Source organism: Haliotis asinina, chromosome 6 (genome assembly GCF_037392515.1).
Source record: "Haliotis asinina isolate JCU_RB_2024 chromosome 6, JCU_Hal_asi_v2, whole genome shotgun sequence".
Lineage (NCBI taxonomy): Eukaryota > Metazoa > Mollusca > Gastropoda > Lepetellida > Haliotidae > Haliotis > Haliotis asinina.
In genome coordinates, this window is record NC_090285.1 from 63642368 (window position 1) to 63660532 (window position 18165).

At 39.4% G+C, this 18165-nt stretch overlaps 1 protein-coding gene across 5 annotated transcripts in view; it reads right to left on the reverse strand.

Moving 5' to 3' along the window:
* LOC137286649 (tyrosine-protein phosphatase 10D-like) overlaps window positions 1-18165 on the reverse strand; it is a 39645-nt gene that overhangs the window by 17241 nt on the left and 4239 nt on the right. For 2 of the 5 annotated variants that reach the window (XM_067818612.1, XM_067818611.1), the window contains exons 2-14: window positions 12641-12881; window positions 8245-8364; window positions 7536-7655; window positions 6265-6384; window positions 4195-4314; window positions 2519-2644; window positions 2252-2418; window positions 1845-2016; window positions 1499-1657; window positions 984-1100; window positions 638-792; window positions 362-448; window positions 23-92 (exon numbers count right to left, since the gene is read on the reverse strand). In XM_067818612.1, coding sequence (XP_067674713.1) covers window positions 23-92; window positions 362-448; window positions 638-792; window positions 984-1100; window positions 1499-1657; window positions 1845-2016; window positions 2252-2418; window positions 2519-2644; window positions 4195-4314; window positions 6265-6384; window positions 7536-7655; window positions 8245-8364; window positions 12641-12881 — 1774 coding nt within the window. Of the gene's footprint in view, window positions 1-22; window positions 93-361; window positions 449-637; window positions 793-983; window positions 1101-1498; window positions 1658-1844; window positions 2017-2251; window positions 2419-2518; window positions 2645-4194; window positions 4315-6264; window positions 6385-7535; window positions 7656-8244; window positions 8365-11729; window positions 11865-12640; window positions 12882-18165 lie in introns of those variants that run through there. The other 3 variants (XM_067818615.1, XM_067818614.1, XM_067818613.1) reach the window with 2 other exon arrangements.

Consider the following 18165-nt stretch of genomic DNA (forward strand, 5'->3'; position numbering starts at 1 on the left):
ACACACATTATAAAGAACATACCTCCGATAGGTGCAAAGCACTCCAATTCTGAGGACACATTGTACAGAACATCTTTGTAAGGGACCTGAATCTGGATGCGAAATAAGTGTATGTAAATACTAGCTCGTACTATCATACAATATATCATTCCATAATTGACAGTTTACATATCTTTCTGATTTTATCTTATTTTTAACAATAAGGAAATTTCACTCAGTTATAATTCTCATCATGCCAGTATCATATGTTATTTAGTTAAATCAGATTTTGCAGAAAAAGACAAATGATATTGGAAGATTATAGTTGGAATATGAGCTGTGTAATAAATTCATCACTGTGTACGACTGGGCGTGTCCTCACCTTGAAGGTATATGTCTGACCCGGATTGACATTAAACACATGTCTGTATTCCGCACCTGATTTATTTCCCTTCGACATGATATGCTTCTGCAAAAGGACGAGGAAATAAAATAAAAAAGTCGGAAGTGATGAAGGAAACATAGTGGATATACCGCAGAAATCCCAATTTGCCTAGTGCCAATAGTAACAACAAAAGTTGTTTGTGTTCATTCCAAACGAGAGTATTATCTTCAAGGAATGCTGTCATTTATGCTGTTAGACCAGTTATGTACTCACTTCCGAGTTAGCGGTAACTAAATAGCTGGGAATTGTTGTGCCAATATCTGGTTCTCGCCATTGTATTGTCATCTGCCTGTAGCTCCCTGTAGTGTCCAGGCTGCGCCCGTTGCACATCCCTTCTGCAGTGAAGATCTTGAATTCAAGGAAATGAACTGAAAGCAGATGTGTGTTATATAGAAGACGTCAGAAACCTAACGTTCAACATGCAAATAAGAAACAATAGGATACATGCATCCTAACAAGATGTACAAAACATTAGAAATATATTTGCAAATATTGAAATATACTTGCATTATAGATATGTCTTTTCATTTATGTAAAATAATGTGAGTAAGTACATTACTTTCCATGCTACTTGTTCGTTCCTCCTTTCCTTGGCCAGCTGTAGTAGATGCTGACACACCAATAGTGTACCTCAAGAAAGGACTGACATCTTCCTTTGTATAGCACACTGATGTAGCTGTAACACCCATGTACAGACATTCACTTCGTTTACAAGATATTAAAACATCACCATTTCACTGCGCTGTTGGTTAAAAGTAAATGCCAGTTACTATCGACTCTCAAAAACTTATTTAAGGAAATACCCAAGATCAAATCAAGGCACTTTCAACTGGTATATGCATATATATATGCAAGATAAAAGGCATACCGGTTTCATTAGCCGGTTTCGTACACATATATATATGCACACACACACACACACACACACACACACACATAGATAGATAGATAAATAGATAGACAGATATAGTTATATATAGATATATAAATATATAGAGAGAGAGGGAGAGAGAGAGAGAGAGAGAGAGAGAGAGACCGTGATTTTGAACCCGGGCTTAAGATAAAAAGGCATACCGGTTTGATTAGCTTCTTTTACCACTGTCATGTTGACTTCATCAAATATATCTACTCTGTATGTGACAGGCCCTGGGTCTGGGAACGGGGGAGCCCACTGTGCACACACGAGGCAGTGATCTCTTCTGCATGTAGTCAAGTCCTTCACACGGTTGGGAACTTTCAACAGAATTAGTTATATGTACAACTAAGTACTATAAATGCAACCGAGAAATTACTTGAGCATAAGATGAAAATAACGAATGAGTGTCTGAACACAGTAAAATGTTGGTGAGGAGTCGTAACGATCACGTAGACCAGCAACTTATGAAATCAAAGATTATAACAGGTTAGGAATACCGTATACCTGCTGTGTCAGTTTGCACCGTTAAACTTGCTGCTCGACTGCCTTCAGAACTTCCATTGTTGCACTTTACCATTGCCACCTTGATCTCATACAGAGTGAAGGCCTGTAAACCTGTCACGTTGTATTCAATGCGCTTGTCTTTAGATGGTTCAATGTCTGCAGTTATTTTGCACTGAAAACAAAAATAATACTTGCCTCTCAGCTGACATTCGGCACATTTTTCGCTCACTTTGATAACTGTAATCATATTTAATTCAAGATATCCTTCTGCGCCAGTCAATACTGGCAGAATAGTGTTTATGCCAAGTATTTCGTCACCGTCTTGCCCTTGTTTTACGATGTTCCCACCTTTATATGTTGCCAGGTGACAACATTAATGTACACAACTAATTATCAACAACTTTTACCTCACTGCAGGTTTCCTCTGAAGCATTACGACGGAGGACAATACACATTGGAGTGGAGGTGTTGACATCAAGCTTGAACATGTTGTAGTCCAGAGGGCCATCAAATGTCACAAGAACCGATGACGCTGTCTTGCCAGTAACATTTAGATTCTCCACGTATCTTGTCTCTGTATAATATATATTTGTGCATGTTAAAACAGTAAAAGTTCTAGCTTATTTCTTAAAATTCCCAGTTATATACACACTCTTCTTTGTTACCAGTATTACCTTTTGTTGTACAGATCGATCCATTAACCATCCATCCTTGGTTACATTGACAGGTGTAATTACCGGAACAAACAGCGTTCTCCACACATGAGGTGTGGTCAGTGCAGTTTCCACCAGGTGAAACTCCTGAAACAGACACCGTGTACTTATTTCTTCGTCAATTAATGCCAAGTTCACAGAGATTTCTGCTGTTGCCAATATAGTTTCCATTATAATTTAACTGGAAATTGTATCATAACCAGGATGCATTCAACTTAGGCTTCCAAAGGTACGCTTTTGTTTGTACGAAGTACAAAGCGACGACAAAAGCAATATCTAGATGCAAAAATCACCAGTGAACTGTCACACCGAATAATCCTTATCATATACACCATTATCATGACACATCAGAGTAACATTACATCCACTACTGTCACAATACAGAGTAGCACTACATCCACCACTGTCACAATACAGAGTAGCACTACATCCACCACTGTGACACCTCACAGTAACACTACGTCCACCACTGTGACACCTCACAGTAACACTACGTCCACCACTGTGACACCTCACAGTAACGCTACATCCACCACTGTGACACCTCAGAGTAACACTACATCCACCACTGTGACACCTCACAGTAACACTACGTCCACCACTGTGACACCTCACAGGAACACAACATCCACAACTGTGACACCTCAAAGTAACACTACGTCCACCACTGTGATACCTCACAGTAACACTAAGTACACAACTGTGACACCTCAGAGTAACACATTGTTCACCACTGTGTTTTATACCCGATGTGCAAACTGTATGAATTAGCGTCACGTTTTTTTTTACAACGGTTTGAGTAGCGTTTTTTTTTCATACCTCTGTCAAACGAAAACAAAAGGCAATCAATATTCATAATTAAACCGGAAGTCGAAAACATGTTACATATGATAATTTCGGACAAACATTAAAGATACACAATAGACTGCAGGAATAAATACATGCTGGGCCGATACGTACTCATGAGTTAAGGAAATTGATCAGGACGAGGAGAACTTTTAGTAGTAATGGGATGTGCATTGCAACTGTGATCAGTTAAAGAGAAGTGTGTTGTTAATTAGAATACTATCGAGGTGACATTAAGATGGGTATTCATATATGCATATATGATAAACAGCAATAACGGAGCAATGAAAGGATTGCTTTTGAATAATCCACTTTAATATGGGTGCGTGGGTATTGGTAATATTGGAGGCGTAGGTTAGTTAGTTTAACGCAGCACTCAGATATATGGCGGGATCTGTAAATAAACGAAATTGGACCAGACAATCCACTGATCGCTCTATGCAAATGGGATGCAATGACGCATGTCAGTCAAGCCCGAGAGCCTGACCACACGATCCCATTAGTCGACTTTTATGTCAATCTAATGTTACTGAAGATCATTTCTAGCCCGGATGGTCACGTGTCATCGGATGAATATAAAGTTGCGTCAATTCTTTTCAAAGTGGTCCTTTAGGTAGAGACGGTTAGATGTTTTCAGAGACAGACCCAAGAATCCGTCGAGTGTATTTACCGTAATTTATACAGAGTTGTGTAAAGATGTGCACGCTGTGACATTGTAGTAACACAGAATATAAGCAGGGATCTGTGGGAAGAATTACCAGATACATGGCATACGTGCATTCACGACTCACTTGGTTTACACTTCATATCCTTCAGGAAGAAATCTTCTAAACACGTGCATGTGTTATTGCTACACACGGCGTGAATAACACATTCGGCGGCGTCCTGGCATCCTTGGTCCACCTGTACCCCTGTATGACGGACATACCGTAGACAATAAAAAGTAGTTTTCGTTGTTACACACGTGTGTTGGTTTGTGTGCGTATGCGTGCGTATGTGTGTATGTGGATCTGCAATTATGTGTTATAATTACTTTACAAAATTATTATTAAAACGTGTTTGATTTTTTCTGTCGTCTTTAATGAGATGTTGAAAAATTATTTAAGGTCGCAGGGAAATCACGATTCTCTTGTACACATATACAAACAGAACTCAACATACATGACTTTATCTTGCAAAATGTGTTACACCCAAGTTATTGCTTGCGTGAGATCAAACGATATCTCTTAGAAGGATATGTGCTGTGGTATGGTAGTGAAAAAGGACCATAAGAGCTGTCAGGGTACTATCCGAATGTTGTAAGGTTATGTGCTCTGATATGGTAGTGAAAAGAGACCATGGGAGTAGTCAGGGTACTATCCGAGTGGAACACTGTAGTGACACAGAAGGGAGGAGGAATCCGTGGGAAAATTACCACTACACTGTAGTGACACAGAAGGGAGGAGGAATTCGTGGGGAAAATTACCACTTCACTGTATTAACAAGAAAGGAGGAGGAATCCGTGGGAAAATTACCACTTCACTGAGGTGAAAAGAAGGGAGGAGGAATCAGTGAGAAAATTACCACTACACTGCAGTGACACAGGAGGGAGGAGGAATCAGTGAGAAAATTACCACTACACTGCAGTGACACAGGAGGGAGGAGGAATCAGCGACAAAATTACCACTACACTGAAGTGACACAGGAGGGAGGAGGAATCCGTTGGAAAATTACCACTACACTGAAGTGACAAAGAAGGGAGAAGGAATATCCGTTGGAAAATTACCACTACACTGCAGTGACACAGAAGGGAGAAGGAATATCCGTGGGAAAATTACCACAACACTGCAGTGACACAGAAGGGAGAAGGAATCCGTGGGAAAATTACCACTTCACTGTATTAACAAGAAAGGAGGAGGAATCCGTGAGAAAAATACCACTACACTGCAGTGACACAGGAGGTAGGAGGAATCCGTGGGAAAATTACCACTACACTGCAGTGACACAGGAGGTAGGAGGAATTCGTGGGAAAATTACCACTTCACTTAAGTGACACAGAACGGAGGGGGAATCAGTGGGAAAATTACCACTTCACTGAAGTGACACAGAAGGGAGGAGGAATTCGTGGGAAAATTACCACTTCACTGAAGTGACACAAAAGGGAGGAGGATTCCGTGGGAAAATTACCACTACACTGTAGTGACAAAGAAGGGAGGAGAAATCCGTGGGAAAATTACCACTACACTGCAGTGGCACAGGAGGGAGGAGGAATTCGTGGGAAAATTACCACTACACAGCAGTGACACAGGAGGGGGAGGAATTCGTGAGAAAATTACCACTTCAGTGAGGTGAAACGAAGAGAGGAGGAGTCCGTGAGAAAATTACCACTACACTGCAGTGACACAGGAGGGAGGAGGAATCAGTGAGAAAATTACCACTACACTGAAGTGACAAAGAAGGGAGGAGGAATTCGTGGGAAAATTACCACTACACTGCAGTGACACAGGAGGGAGGAGGAATCCGTGGGAAAGTTACCACTGCACTGAAGTGACACAGAAGGGAGGAGGAATGCGTGAGAAAATTACCACTACACTGCAGTGACACAGAAGGGAGGAGGAATCCGAGGGAAAATTACCACTACACTGAAGTGACAAAGAAGGGAGGAGGAATTCGTGGGAAAATTACCACTACACAGCAGTGACACAGGAGGGAGGAGGAATTCGTGAGAAAATTACCACTACACAGCAGTGACACAGGAGGGAGGAGGAATTCGTGAGAAAATTACCACTTCACTGACGTGACACAGAAGGGATTAGGAATCCGTGGGAAAATTACCACTTCACTGAAGTGACACAGAAGGGAGGAGGAATCCGTGGACTCACTTGGTTTACACTTCATATCCTTCAGGAAGAAATCTTCTAAACACGTGCATGTGTTATTGCTACACACGGCGTTAACAACACATTCAGCGTTGTCCTGGCATCCTTGGTCCACCTGTACCCCTGTATAGCGGATATACGGTAAAGACAACTGTTACACAGCAGATAATATTTAAACGTGTTTGTGATGTTATGTCTAGTTTGTCGAGATAGCATTTTGATATAGCATTTACTCAGAATTGTTGGAGGTGGTGGGCAAATCATTTACCAATAGAACTATACAGAATCCTGGTGGCGTGGGAGTATTTATGAAAAAACAAACATAAGGTACATTCTCGATGTGCAAACAGTATGTGTTTGCGGATTCTTATACGGTTTTTGCTATACCTGAATAAACAGTAAAAATAAGTTCATTCATTACTTATAATCATAATATCTGCAACAATTTCCTCACAAACAAAAAAAGGACAATTTAATGCAGGTAGGCAAATACACAATCCAGGCGACGGAATGCATACCGGGCTGATATACTGATATATTGGGTACTGGTTTTGGACGATACAAATATAGAAGGAATACATGCTAGACTGGTTCTGGCAGACACAAACATAGAAGGACTATATACATGAGCTGGTATACTGATATATAAGGTACTTGTTCTGGCTTATACTAATATAGAAGGGATACATGCTGAGCTAATATACTGATATATTGGGTACAGAATCTGCCTGATACAAATATACAAGGAATACATGCTGGGCTGGTTCTTGTTCTGGCCAATATAAATATAGAAGGAATACGTTCTGGGCTAATATGCTCATATGTCGGTTACTGGCTGTGGTTGAAACAAATTCAGGAGGAATACAAGTCATTCCAAGATACTGATATATTGGTTACTGGTTCTGGCTGATACAAATATAAAAATGATACAGATGAAGTCAGCTGATAAGGTGATAAACAGTAGGATGTGGAAGTACATCAGATAGATATGGAAGGCTTACTCATATTGGGTGTAGTAAAGCGATGTGTATTGTAATATTTAAGTTAGAGAGAAGAGTGTGGTTATTCCGAGTAATCTCGTAGTGCCATATGGATGTGCATTCTATCATCTGTGATAAACAGAAGTGTGCGGGCACTGGTTACATTGGAGAAAAATAAGGATGTGCAATGTGAGTATGTACACTGTGGTAGTGCAGCGACACAAAAGGAACTAGGAATCGGTGGAGATGTGGGAGGATTACCAGATACATGTTGCATGAGCGTGCAAGACTCACTTGGTATACACGTCATATTCTTCTCGAAGAATTCTCCAGAACACTTGCATGTGTTATTGCTACAATCAGCGTTAGCAACACATTCGGACCTGTTGGTGCATTGTCCACCCACAAGTACTCCTGTATGACAAACATACGGTGAAGACAATCGTTCATACTGTACTGGGTGTATAACATCGGTCACTTCATATACTATATACAATGATTATTTTACGTGTTATTGAACATTATTGGCTGCATTACAAAATGATTGTTTTAAATGTAAAAATAATATTTCTGTCGAGTTCATCGGGTTATGATATAAAATAACGTAAGTGAATTGTACAATAACAATAACCTCTTGTACTTGTCCAGCCAATAAACAAAATGCACGAATATATAACATCGTAGCACTAATGCACTTGTATTGAAGCCAACCAATATAAAAGCGTTTATATTTCTTATACTGTTCCTCAAACAGTGCATTGTGTTAGAAATTAGAATGAGCAAGTGAGTTTACTTTCTATACCCTCTTTAACAATATTCCAGCAGTCTCACAGCAGGGGACACCAGAAATGGGTTTCGCATATTATACCATGTGGGGAACTTGGATCTTCGACGTGACGAGCGAACGCTTTAACCACTAGGCTACCCCCACCTCCCCGTTAGAAAATAGAGTACCTTTGTGTACGCCTATTATGTTCCTCAGCAGTGGCAGTCAATGACTTACTTCGTTCACATTGTTGATCCTTCTTGTAGTATTTCTCAGGACATGTGCATGTGGAGTCATTACACGTGGAAGGCGCCATACATTGAGATTCATTGGTACAATTGCTGCCAACCGGTATTGCTTTGAACATACATAAATGACAAAATAGCATATTATGAAGTTTATGATTCCAGTAGGATAAAGGTAATCATTAAAGCTCGGGTACACATGTCCACCACCTTTGTATTTGTCAAAGGTTTGTTAGACATAGGTGTCGGTTCCACAAAGCGTTCTGTAATAGAGGACATCAAATTGATCTGAGCGAATTAATGGCATTAACATACATGCAGTATTTTTAGAAACACGATTTCTAAAATGTAAGGTTAACTACTAACCATGCACCAATATAGATATAGAAAACATTTCTGGGTAGTGTAGGTTGCATGCAGTGAACTCTGCGATCAATAATGATCATATTTGAACAACCTTAGCCCTAAAGTTATGACAATCAAATACATGTTGTGTACATACGATACTCCTTAAGAGGTCTGTAAATATGTAAAATATATGCAGTAACTATGTTTGAGAACTTGACACAACTAAATTATCACATCCAATCATGTTTAACTGTTGATCAGTGGGAACCATTCGATGACTCAGGTGGATGTTCGGGACAAAACAGTGTAGAAATCAGGGTAATTACCAAATCACCGCTACACGCTGAATCTTTGTACGATTCCGACTATATATTTTAGCATACGTTTCCGTGTCACTTTCAAATATTGATATGCGCCACACACACAAAGTCGAGTCAATTTTTTTTCCATCTGAAAATATATGGGAACGCATAGTTGAAGTTAATATAGGTAAGATAATACGACAATACGAAGACAATACGTGAAGGCATGTATGCATGTGTAGCAATATTGTCCCCCTTCTCGCCGACCTCTTTCGTTATGTACACGAAGAACAAAGCACGAAGCACGAAGTAGTCATGTTACTACGACAGAATCAAATGAGGTTATGAAATGCAACTTAAGCTTTATGTATATCAAATATCTATTGCCATACAATAACAATCCAATGGCTAATTCCAATTCGTAGTTTTACCCACCTAAACTAACAATGAAGTAGACAAATGAGACTGACCCATCATTTCATATTTAGACCTACATACAAAGATCCAGTGTTTTCCCTTTGTATTCAGTAATACACAAAAAGTCTTTTGAAAGGTACAAAGGTTTGATCCACAAGTTCCCTTTTGTGTGTTATTTTGCAAGTGATAAACTGCCTTGTCTCTGTCGGCATCTGTGACGTAAGCAGCCGGTGTGGCAGGGTGCGCTCGTCTTTCGTAAACACCTGATATCAGCATTATTTGACAGTGAACCGTGAAGACATTCTTATAATACAACTGGAATCTACCAAGTCAATCTAATTTAACAGAAACATTATGGTCATGGAGTAAATTATCTAACTGGCCTCTACAATCCAACGGAACGTTTGACTAACTAAAGAAGTACTGGTATATTTCCCATATGGTCTCAAAGCTCCACTTACAAAATATTTAAGACAAAACAATACAAGTAATCACAAAAACATTCCCACAAAGTGATTGATATGGAAAACACCATACGATGCATCGAGAATATACGAAAAGAGCAAAACGAACATGAATGAGATATGGAAATCACACATCTATAGAACATGCAATACAAATATATTAAATGCTAGTATGTAGTCCTAGTGTATAACAGGCTTAGGTCATGCTGTATATGTAGACGGCAAACCACTTGATGCTTGCGAGTGAGTGGTTCTTGACTGGGGTTCATTTAAACATAGTAGCGTTATATCAATAAAATAACGAAAGGAAGGCCCACCATGACGTTCACCCCGTTTGTAGAGCAGGTTGGCTGGTGTTTAGGAACAAACGGTCATACTATATTACGAACGTATCTGGATCAGAACCGCAGTCAGCGGATCCTGGTACAGGGACAGTGCCCTGTTTTCTGAAACGGTTAGGCTAAGCTTATGGATGCCTGGTAATTCTATCCTTTAAAAAAGAAGAAATATGTGACACGTTGTACCTTATACGCTTTTCAATGGTCACATGAACATAAACAAACATCGAAGGTAAATCAGCCTATCGACCCCGACATACTAGTGAACAGCTTAGTTATCTTATCGAACACCTCAATGCCCATTGCATTGACAGGAAAAAACAAATTTAGAGTTATCTCCCATCGATTTGCATTCGCAAAACATCGTTTTTTACCGTACATCATACGTGATTCAGTGTTATTCGAGATAAAGAATTACTACCATGAAGTACCAGATGAGTTCGGCATTCCCAGGAAGGTACATAAATGTTGCTCGCTTGTCAGCGGGGTACATTGAAAATAACAGATGTGCACTCAGCCAATCAGAAAGCGACATTTATGTGCAAGGTAAGATATTAGGAGTTGTGCAGTCTACCCTGCAGGTATTAATGTATGTATCAATCTCATACGTAGTACTATACGAAGACATTATTCTGAATATCTGTGAGACGTTGAATACAGATTAGGTTTCAAAATTAAGTATAGTGGAAGCTGTCTAAACCGGCACTCAGTGGGACTGAATAAATACAGTGGAGGGTGTAAAAACGGTATCTGTCCCATCCGGCAAGTTGTGAACACCGGCATAAAATTTCAATCCCATCCATGGCTTGTACATCAGCTCTACAATCCGTCACATTGTCTAAACTGAATTATTTATTCATTCCCAATAACTACCGGTTTAATCAGATTTCATTGTAATCCAGTTTAGACAATGTGCAGGATTGTAGAGCTGAAGATAAATGTACAAGCCATGGGTGGGTCTGAGATTTTATGCAGGTATTGACAACTTCCCGGATGGGACACATGTCTTTTAAGTTCAGTCACGCATATACAGCGCACTGGCTAATGTTAAACATTAGATATCAGAGTAAAATTCCAGACTCTCATCAAGCACAATCCATGCTTGTCCATGAGTCCATCGTTTTTGATAATCTTTTGTTAGTACTTGTATCTGTGTTGGTAGTTTCAGTAGCTGAGTATAGCTGAAGTATACTGGTGTATACATGAGGAACTGAAAATATCAAAATCCGTGCTATATTTGAATAGGTACATCAGTGACAGAACAAATGAACGATACAGATACCCGTGACTATGATGCAAATATACGATATGTGTGTGTGCACGTGCGTACGGGACAACGTGCGTACGGGACAACGCACGTTCTACATACATACATACACAGACGTAGGTACGTACATACACACACACACACACACACACACACACACACACACACACATACACATACATACATACATACATACATACATACATTCTATATATTCATGGAGAAGATGGCATGGACACGGATACATTTTATGCATGTCAGTGACTAAATAAGTTGTACGTGTCTAGTACATGATAACAGGGTGACGTATATGTGGTCATGCACGTGAATTACCCACTCACTGGCCACACACTGTGTCCCGTGTCTGTAGTAGCCGTACCCACACGTGCACCGACTCATGATACAGTAGGCACCACGCCCACATTCTCGACTCAAGCGGCACCGACCTTACAACCAAGCAAACGGCGTCTTCAACAACGTCATTGTGTTTCTTCATTTCTTCATTTCACAGCGTCCCAAAAGTAGTGGGCCTAACTCTATTCTCGATATCCAACTAAGACTAAGAGTCAAACAAAGTGGAGGTCGTTGCTTTACGCTGACAGAAAATATGTAGAAAAATAAGTCTAAAACGGCTGCATTTGTATAATTTTCTAGATGGAACCGACTACTTTCGGAACGCCCCACGTATTACGAACAATTTAATAATGAATAGAATTATAGTTTTGAGTAACTCAGCACCCTGCATCCCATGTTTATGCATGACATCTTTAACTTCATCTTCTAATTCCTTCTAAGATTCCTATTTTGGATCTACTAGGAGATACGCCAACCAGATAATAGATTAAAAATAACAATCATACTGTAACTCTCTTGGACTGTGAAGGGTTTTCACATTCTGATCACGCTTAAGAGCGGCTGTTAACGTACATCTGCAACACCTTCGCGTTACACGACTTTAAACTTATCTATTCTGTCACCATAAACGTTTACTACCCGTATTGTTCAGTAAATAGTGGAATTTAATCTACCTTACATCAATCAGATGGAGGCAGTACTATCAACAATACATTGCCAGCAGTGTCACTAATGATGACAGTAGAGTGTTGCAATGGGACGTTAAAACAGTCAAAAATGACGTTTGAGCATGCATACATTCTGGTTCATCACTAGCTGTAATGTTTCAGCATCTATGCAAAACAAAACAGGGTCATTGCATCCACACGTGTATCACGACGTCAGTGTGTTGACTTACTCGAAGGCGTCGTACTGGTACTTGCTGTTGGGGGTAATGTTGGTGGAGACGGTTGAGTCGTATGCGTCATAGCAGATGTCGATATTGAAAGATCTGGTTCACTGGATGAGGATGCCTCAGTGGTTGACACTGACTTTTGTGGTGCGGTTTCTGAAGTCTCAGTCGTGGAAGTGGGGCTGACTGCAGCACCATCCGTGGTCGTCGTCGTCCCTTGCAACGTCAGTACGGACAGGTACACAACCTAAAAACATGGAGAGATGTAACAAGTCATGCTTCATAGTATCTTCTTCCAGGATGACGGGGGATAGATTCGCACACTAATGTTAAGGTTTGACTCATTTAGTTGAAAGTGTAAAGATTAATGTGTCTGTTTCTGCCTAACCTTCCACCAATATTCTTGATATATCAGAACACAGAACACACATACTTAATACCCTTCACACGGTAGACATTGGAGGAATCTACGGCAGAAAGAGAAGTTTTCAGCACATGTATATTTCTGTACTTTCTTTTAATGCAATCGAAGTAAACACACAGTCTGGACTAGACAATCTAGTGGTTAACGACATAAACATCGAGGTCGGCAAATGGGGTGCCAGTTCAGAGTGTTCACCATGATCTTGTGTTTCAACTCCTATGACAAGTATGGGTTGCAGAATTTGGTCACTGTCAGTCACTGAAACTGTCCAGCAACTGCAGATTTAGATAAGATTTTGTACCTTCAACCTCGATACACTATAAAAACAGTTTTATGTATGCACCCCAAAACTACGGAAGTAAATTAATAGCGTATAACGAATAACAGCTTGAAAATATTTCCTTTAAAAAACAGAAACGGGCAATGTAATAAACATATCACGTGTCGACGTGTGATTTAGCTTAGTTTCTATAGTGGTGCTTTTATCAAGTAGAATCATCTGTTACTCTCACAGTATGTATGTATGTATGTATGTGTGTGTGTGTGTGTGTGTGTGTGTGTGTGTGTGTGTATGTATGTATGTATGTACAGTTTCCATAGATTTCCATGTTAATATAGTGTAGAATAAATATAGTTCATGAATGTAATTTTCGTAAGATCCAAGTCAGTTGTTTTTCATTTTGTTACCTACAATCACATAAATTCCTTTGACTTATTTCTTGCTTATTAATCGAATGGCAACAACTTGATCAACATATGCACAGTAACCAGATCTTTTTGAACATGGCGGCCTATGGGATTGCCTATCATGGAACCATATGTAAATTGATAAATGTGTTATCATTAGTTACATAGTGGTCGGAAAACTGAACTGAAATTATGAGTGCAGAGCAGAGATGATTTCACATTTGCCTGTCAAATTTTACAAAGGTCAATGTTAAACTCAATATAACTGGCACGGATCTGCAGATACCATGCTACAGAGACTTTCCTGACTGCGCTACAATAGATTCAAACTTCCTTTTTGCGGAAATTAAATCAAGGGTTTTTCGATTGTGTTCTCCTTTTTTGGTACACAAGATAAATAATATTTTGCAGTGATCTTGAATCATAGGTTTAAATATGAAACACTTGCAGGGGGCGGCTTACTTTGTTTCCTTTACTTCAATTATCTGTTGAAGAGGTTGCCATTTTGAACATGAAAACTGCAGCATTATATTTTCTTCCGCATGTTCGTGTGCCTGTTTAAGTGAACAGTTGACTTGACTTTGCACGTGTTTGTGACGGTTGCCACTAGTGACACTGATACGGCCACCTTTCCGCAAACATTATGTATCATTACCATGTGATCGTTAATCGTCGAGACATACTTCTGATTTAGTTGGAATCTGCAATGGACATTTCATATAAATATGGAATTAAGTTTGTGGCTTTTATTTGCTATGTCTGGTTGATCTGTATGACTCTCGCTTCAGTATGTTGGCTGTTGACATTACAATACTTCATTAGACAGGGCTGAAATGCTCATAAGCTAATTTCATTAGGCCACTATTGTTTTAAACCTTATGACCACACGCATCTTGATAGAAGCGACAAAACCCTTCCCACATCCGTAAATAAAACCGACAAAGCCCTTTCCACATTCGAAAGACATCCCTGACAAGAGCAGAGTCGACTGTACAGTTTTGACTATATCATGAGCATATATTTGTTCCAGCAATAATGCAGCTGTAAGATGTTTTTAGTAAACAAATCGAGTCTGAACCAGACAATTCAGTGATTCCCACTATTTGATAAGATGACAGAACATATATTTAACGAATCACAATGAAATACCAACAGTTCGGAACAGTTAGCGGTGGCACCCGTCATAAACATACGCTAAATCTAGTCAGTTCTCCGCGTCAAATACCTGGCAAAACAAACAGGGAATTGACATCATTTTTGTTATTGATGCATCGTTCGGAAATTTTCTGCACATATCTACCATTAAACATCTTGAAAGCTTTACTGTGAGGCCTTGAATGTTGTAACCTTGATCAACTTCTGAGCAAGAGCTATATGATACTCTTTGAAACCCTGATGAAAAGAGGCTAGTGCCGTTGAAATATTGCTCGACATAAAAGGGAAGTTGGCTGTTGGAAAAGCGAAATTATCCCTTTGTCGAACAGCCGTGTGGAGACTTTTGTCACTCTGCCTCTTTATGCATAGATGTAAATATGAAACAGTTGGAGATGTCACACTTGTCTCCTTGGTTTCAAGTTAAGGTGGATACATCAATTAGCTCTTTGATGGTTACTAGACGATGTTAGATCATCGATGTACCGGAAGCTTAAGCTAAACGTCATGATCAAATTACCTTGTTTCGATTTTTGCCAACCCAAGCAGAAATTCTGATTCATATGCATAAAGAAAGAGAAGGAGGCAAGAAGGAGGCAAGAAGGGGGCAAGAAGGAGGCAAGAAGGCGGCATCGCTGGTGCGCATGGGGAGGTCTGCTTGGCGAAATGTTTTACCCCAATATTTCACAACGATGTTATCACTGAGAAAGTCCAGCATTTTACATATTCTTTTTCTCGGTAAACATCAAATGGCATTTACATACATATTTGACCAATTGTACTGAACCTTTGAAAATACATTTGAAGTTTGATGAAGATATATCCTTGTTTCACTACGATTCTTTACAAATGCCCCATGGATCAAGGAACAATGTTTATTACTACATTTGCCACGTGGAATTGTGGTAAATAATGCTGATAAATCAAACATTTTTGTTTGTGTGGTATTTTAGAAGGTTGAGAAGTACAATATTGAACAAACAAGGATAAGAACTTCTTTATTTCGAAATTGTTATCAATAAAGATTGTTCAGTCACAAATGTCTAGACAGAACACAAATATAAGCCTATCTTTTCAGTTTTTGAGAATCCACATGGTATTGATTCCCCTTGTCTCAAAAACTTTCCATAAATAACAAGACGTACCGTAAAACCATGAAATACATAACTGTTGTGAGCCCTGAGTATGTGTTTAAATCGATGGAATGTACAATGCATACATAAATGAATGTTGTTTGTCTCTTATGTTGGTGTTTTTTGTCGACAATATTTAAGATACACACTGGAAATATTCGACTCAGCGCAAGAAACGCCAGTGACTTACTCAAGTTCTGATCTAGGTCACACAGCTAGACACTATGACCTAGTTAATTGCCCAGTAAACATCAAACACACAAATAGCATAGTACCCCAATTGCTTACTTTGATGCTCATAATATCAGTCAATGAATTTGATGACGATTCGATTACTGTAGGAATCACTCCCGCCATATAGCTAGTATATTCCTGAGCACAAGAAACCACAAAGCAGTACTAATAACCGTGAAAACGAATGTCAAACACGAAACCTGGGTATATTTCACATATTATATAATAAAAGTTTAATACCGTTTAGTTAACACTACATTTTAACTTAATGCTTTCAAATATCATGCTGATTAATGCAAATTACTCTGTTTTTATCATGACTCAGATTACTGATCGTGGAACAGTATAAACTAACTGTCATCCGTAGGCTGCATTTCCTTGTGCTGCGTCATAGTCGTATCTGGCGGATGCCGATAACAGCAAATCCTGATGTGACGTCAAAACCGGATGTTAGACCGCAGTGAATATTTCATTGTACTCTACCCTGTGCTGAAGAAATGACAATAATATCTAGATCAAACTATCAAAAGGTTTATTCTTCCTCGTCCTTTAGATCCATAACTGATTCAACGTATTTTAACAAATATTCAGTATAGCAGTTGTTCACAAATGCTTTGAAGCTTTTTATTACATGGATTCCAACCCAACGCAGTGTCATCTTTTCTGTGGTGTCAAAATGAAGAAGTTGAAATATAAAAGTTGACTAGGCAAGAGAGATATGTAATTTGGCCAGAATGCACAAAATGTTCTATGTATCACGTGCTTTGCAAATAAATATCCTGCTGCTTGAGAACCGGATCATGCTTTGAACACCTCATAATGTTAAACAATAGTAGTTCCGGGCAAAAATGCTCTTTCGCAAATACTGATTTCTTTCGGTTTAAAATATACAGTATAGTATTTCATGGTCATATTTTGACACTAACATAACCTACTGTTTGTAAATTACACCAGTTATTATATTCTTGTATTTCACTCTCGGATCGATGTACTTTTTGTTCAACTCGACATTCAACATCCAGGATATTGTAAACCTACAAATAATACAGCATGGACAAGGCGAACCGGCTACAGTTTAACACTTGTACTATAACAAAGGATCCATGAAATACCCGAAACTGGGTGTTCAGTCGCTACGTCCTTTGTATAGCTGGTGAACTATTCAACAGAAGCCACAAAACCATTTCCACATTCATGAGAAATCTCTTTTAAGCATATCATGAGCATGAATATATTTGCGTACTATCCTTGGACAACATACTTAGAACCATATTGTCTCAGTTCACCCAGCTGTAAATTGGGTACGCGTGAAAATGTGTGCTAGTTCATGACAGGCATCATCTGTATGATGCGTAGGAAGTTGAACAAGTATCGGATAGTTCGATGGTGACCTATGACCGGGGATAGTAGTGTACGTGATCAGGTAATGCGCCTCGATATGATCTCCATATAAGTGACTATTGCTATGTATTTGTTTCAGCAGTATTCAGAATCTGAATTCCCCCAGAAGTTAGTCACATTCCTGAGACTTTGTGCAGGTCTCATTTTGAACTTCGTGACAACATCACTGTCTTGATGCTGTATGTAGAGTAAACCTTGTCAGACCATAGTGATGTAGGATACACAATGGGCTTGTGACTGAGTGTGCCTACTGACAGGAAGCAGCCACTACGCATGACATCACCAACACCGTCCCTCCATGTGCTGAGAGTTGATACAGTGCGGGAGTCATGCCACTTGTTGCTACATCCAGGTGATGGAGTAGCCTGTTGGTTGCAGTGTTCGATTCTTAGTATCTTAAAGTTTGTAAGGAATATGCCCGATCCATCTAGGAACTGAGGGGCGTCACGAAGGGCCAGTAAGTGATATGTTGAGCAAGGAGCAAAGCATTCTGGATAAAA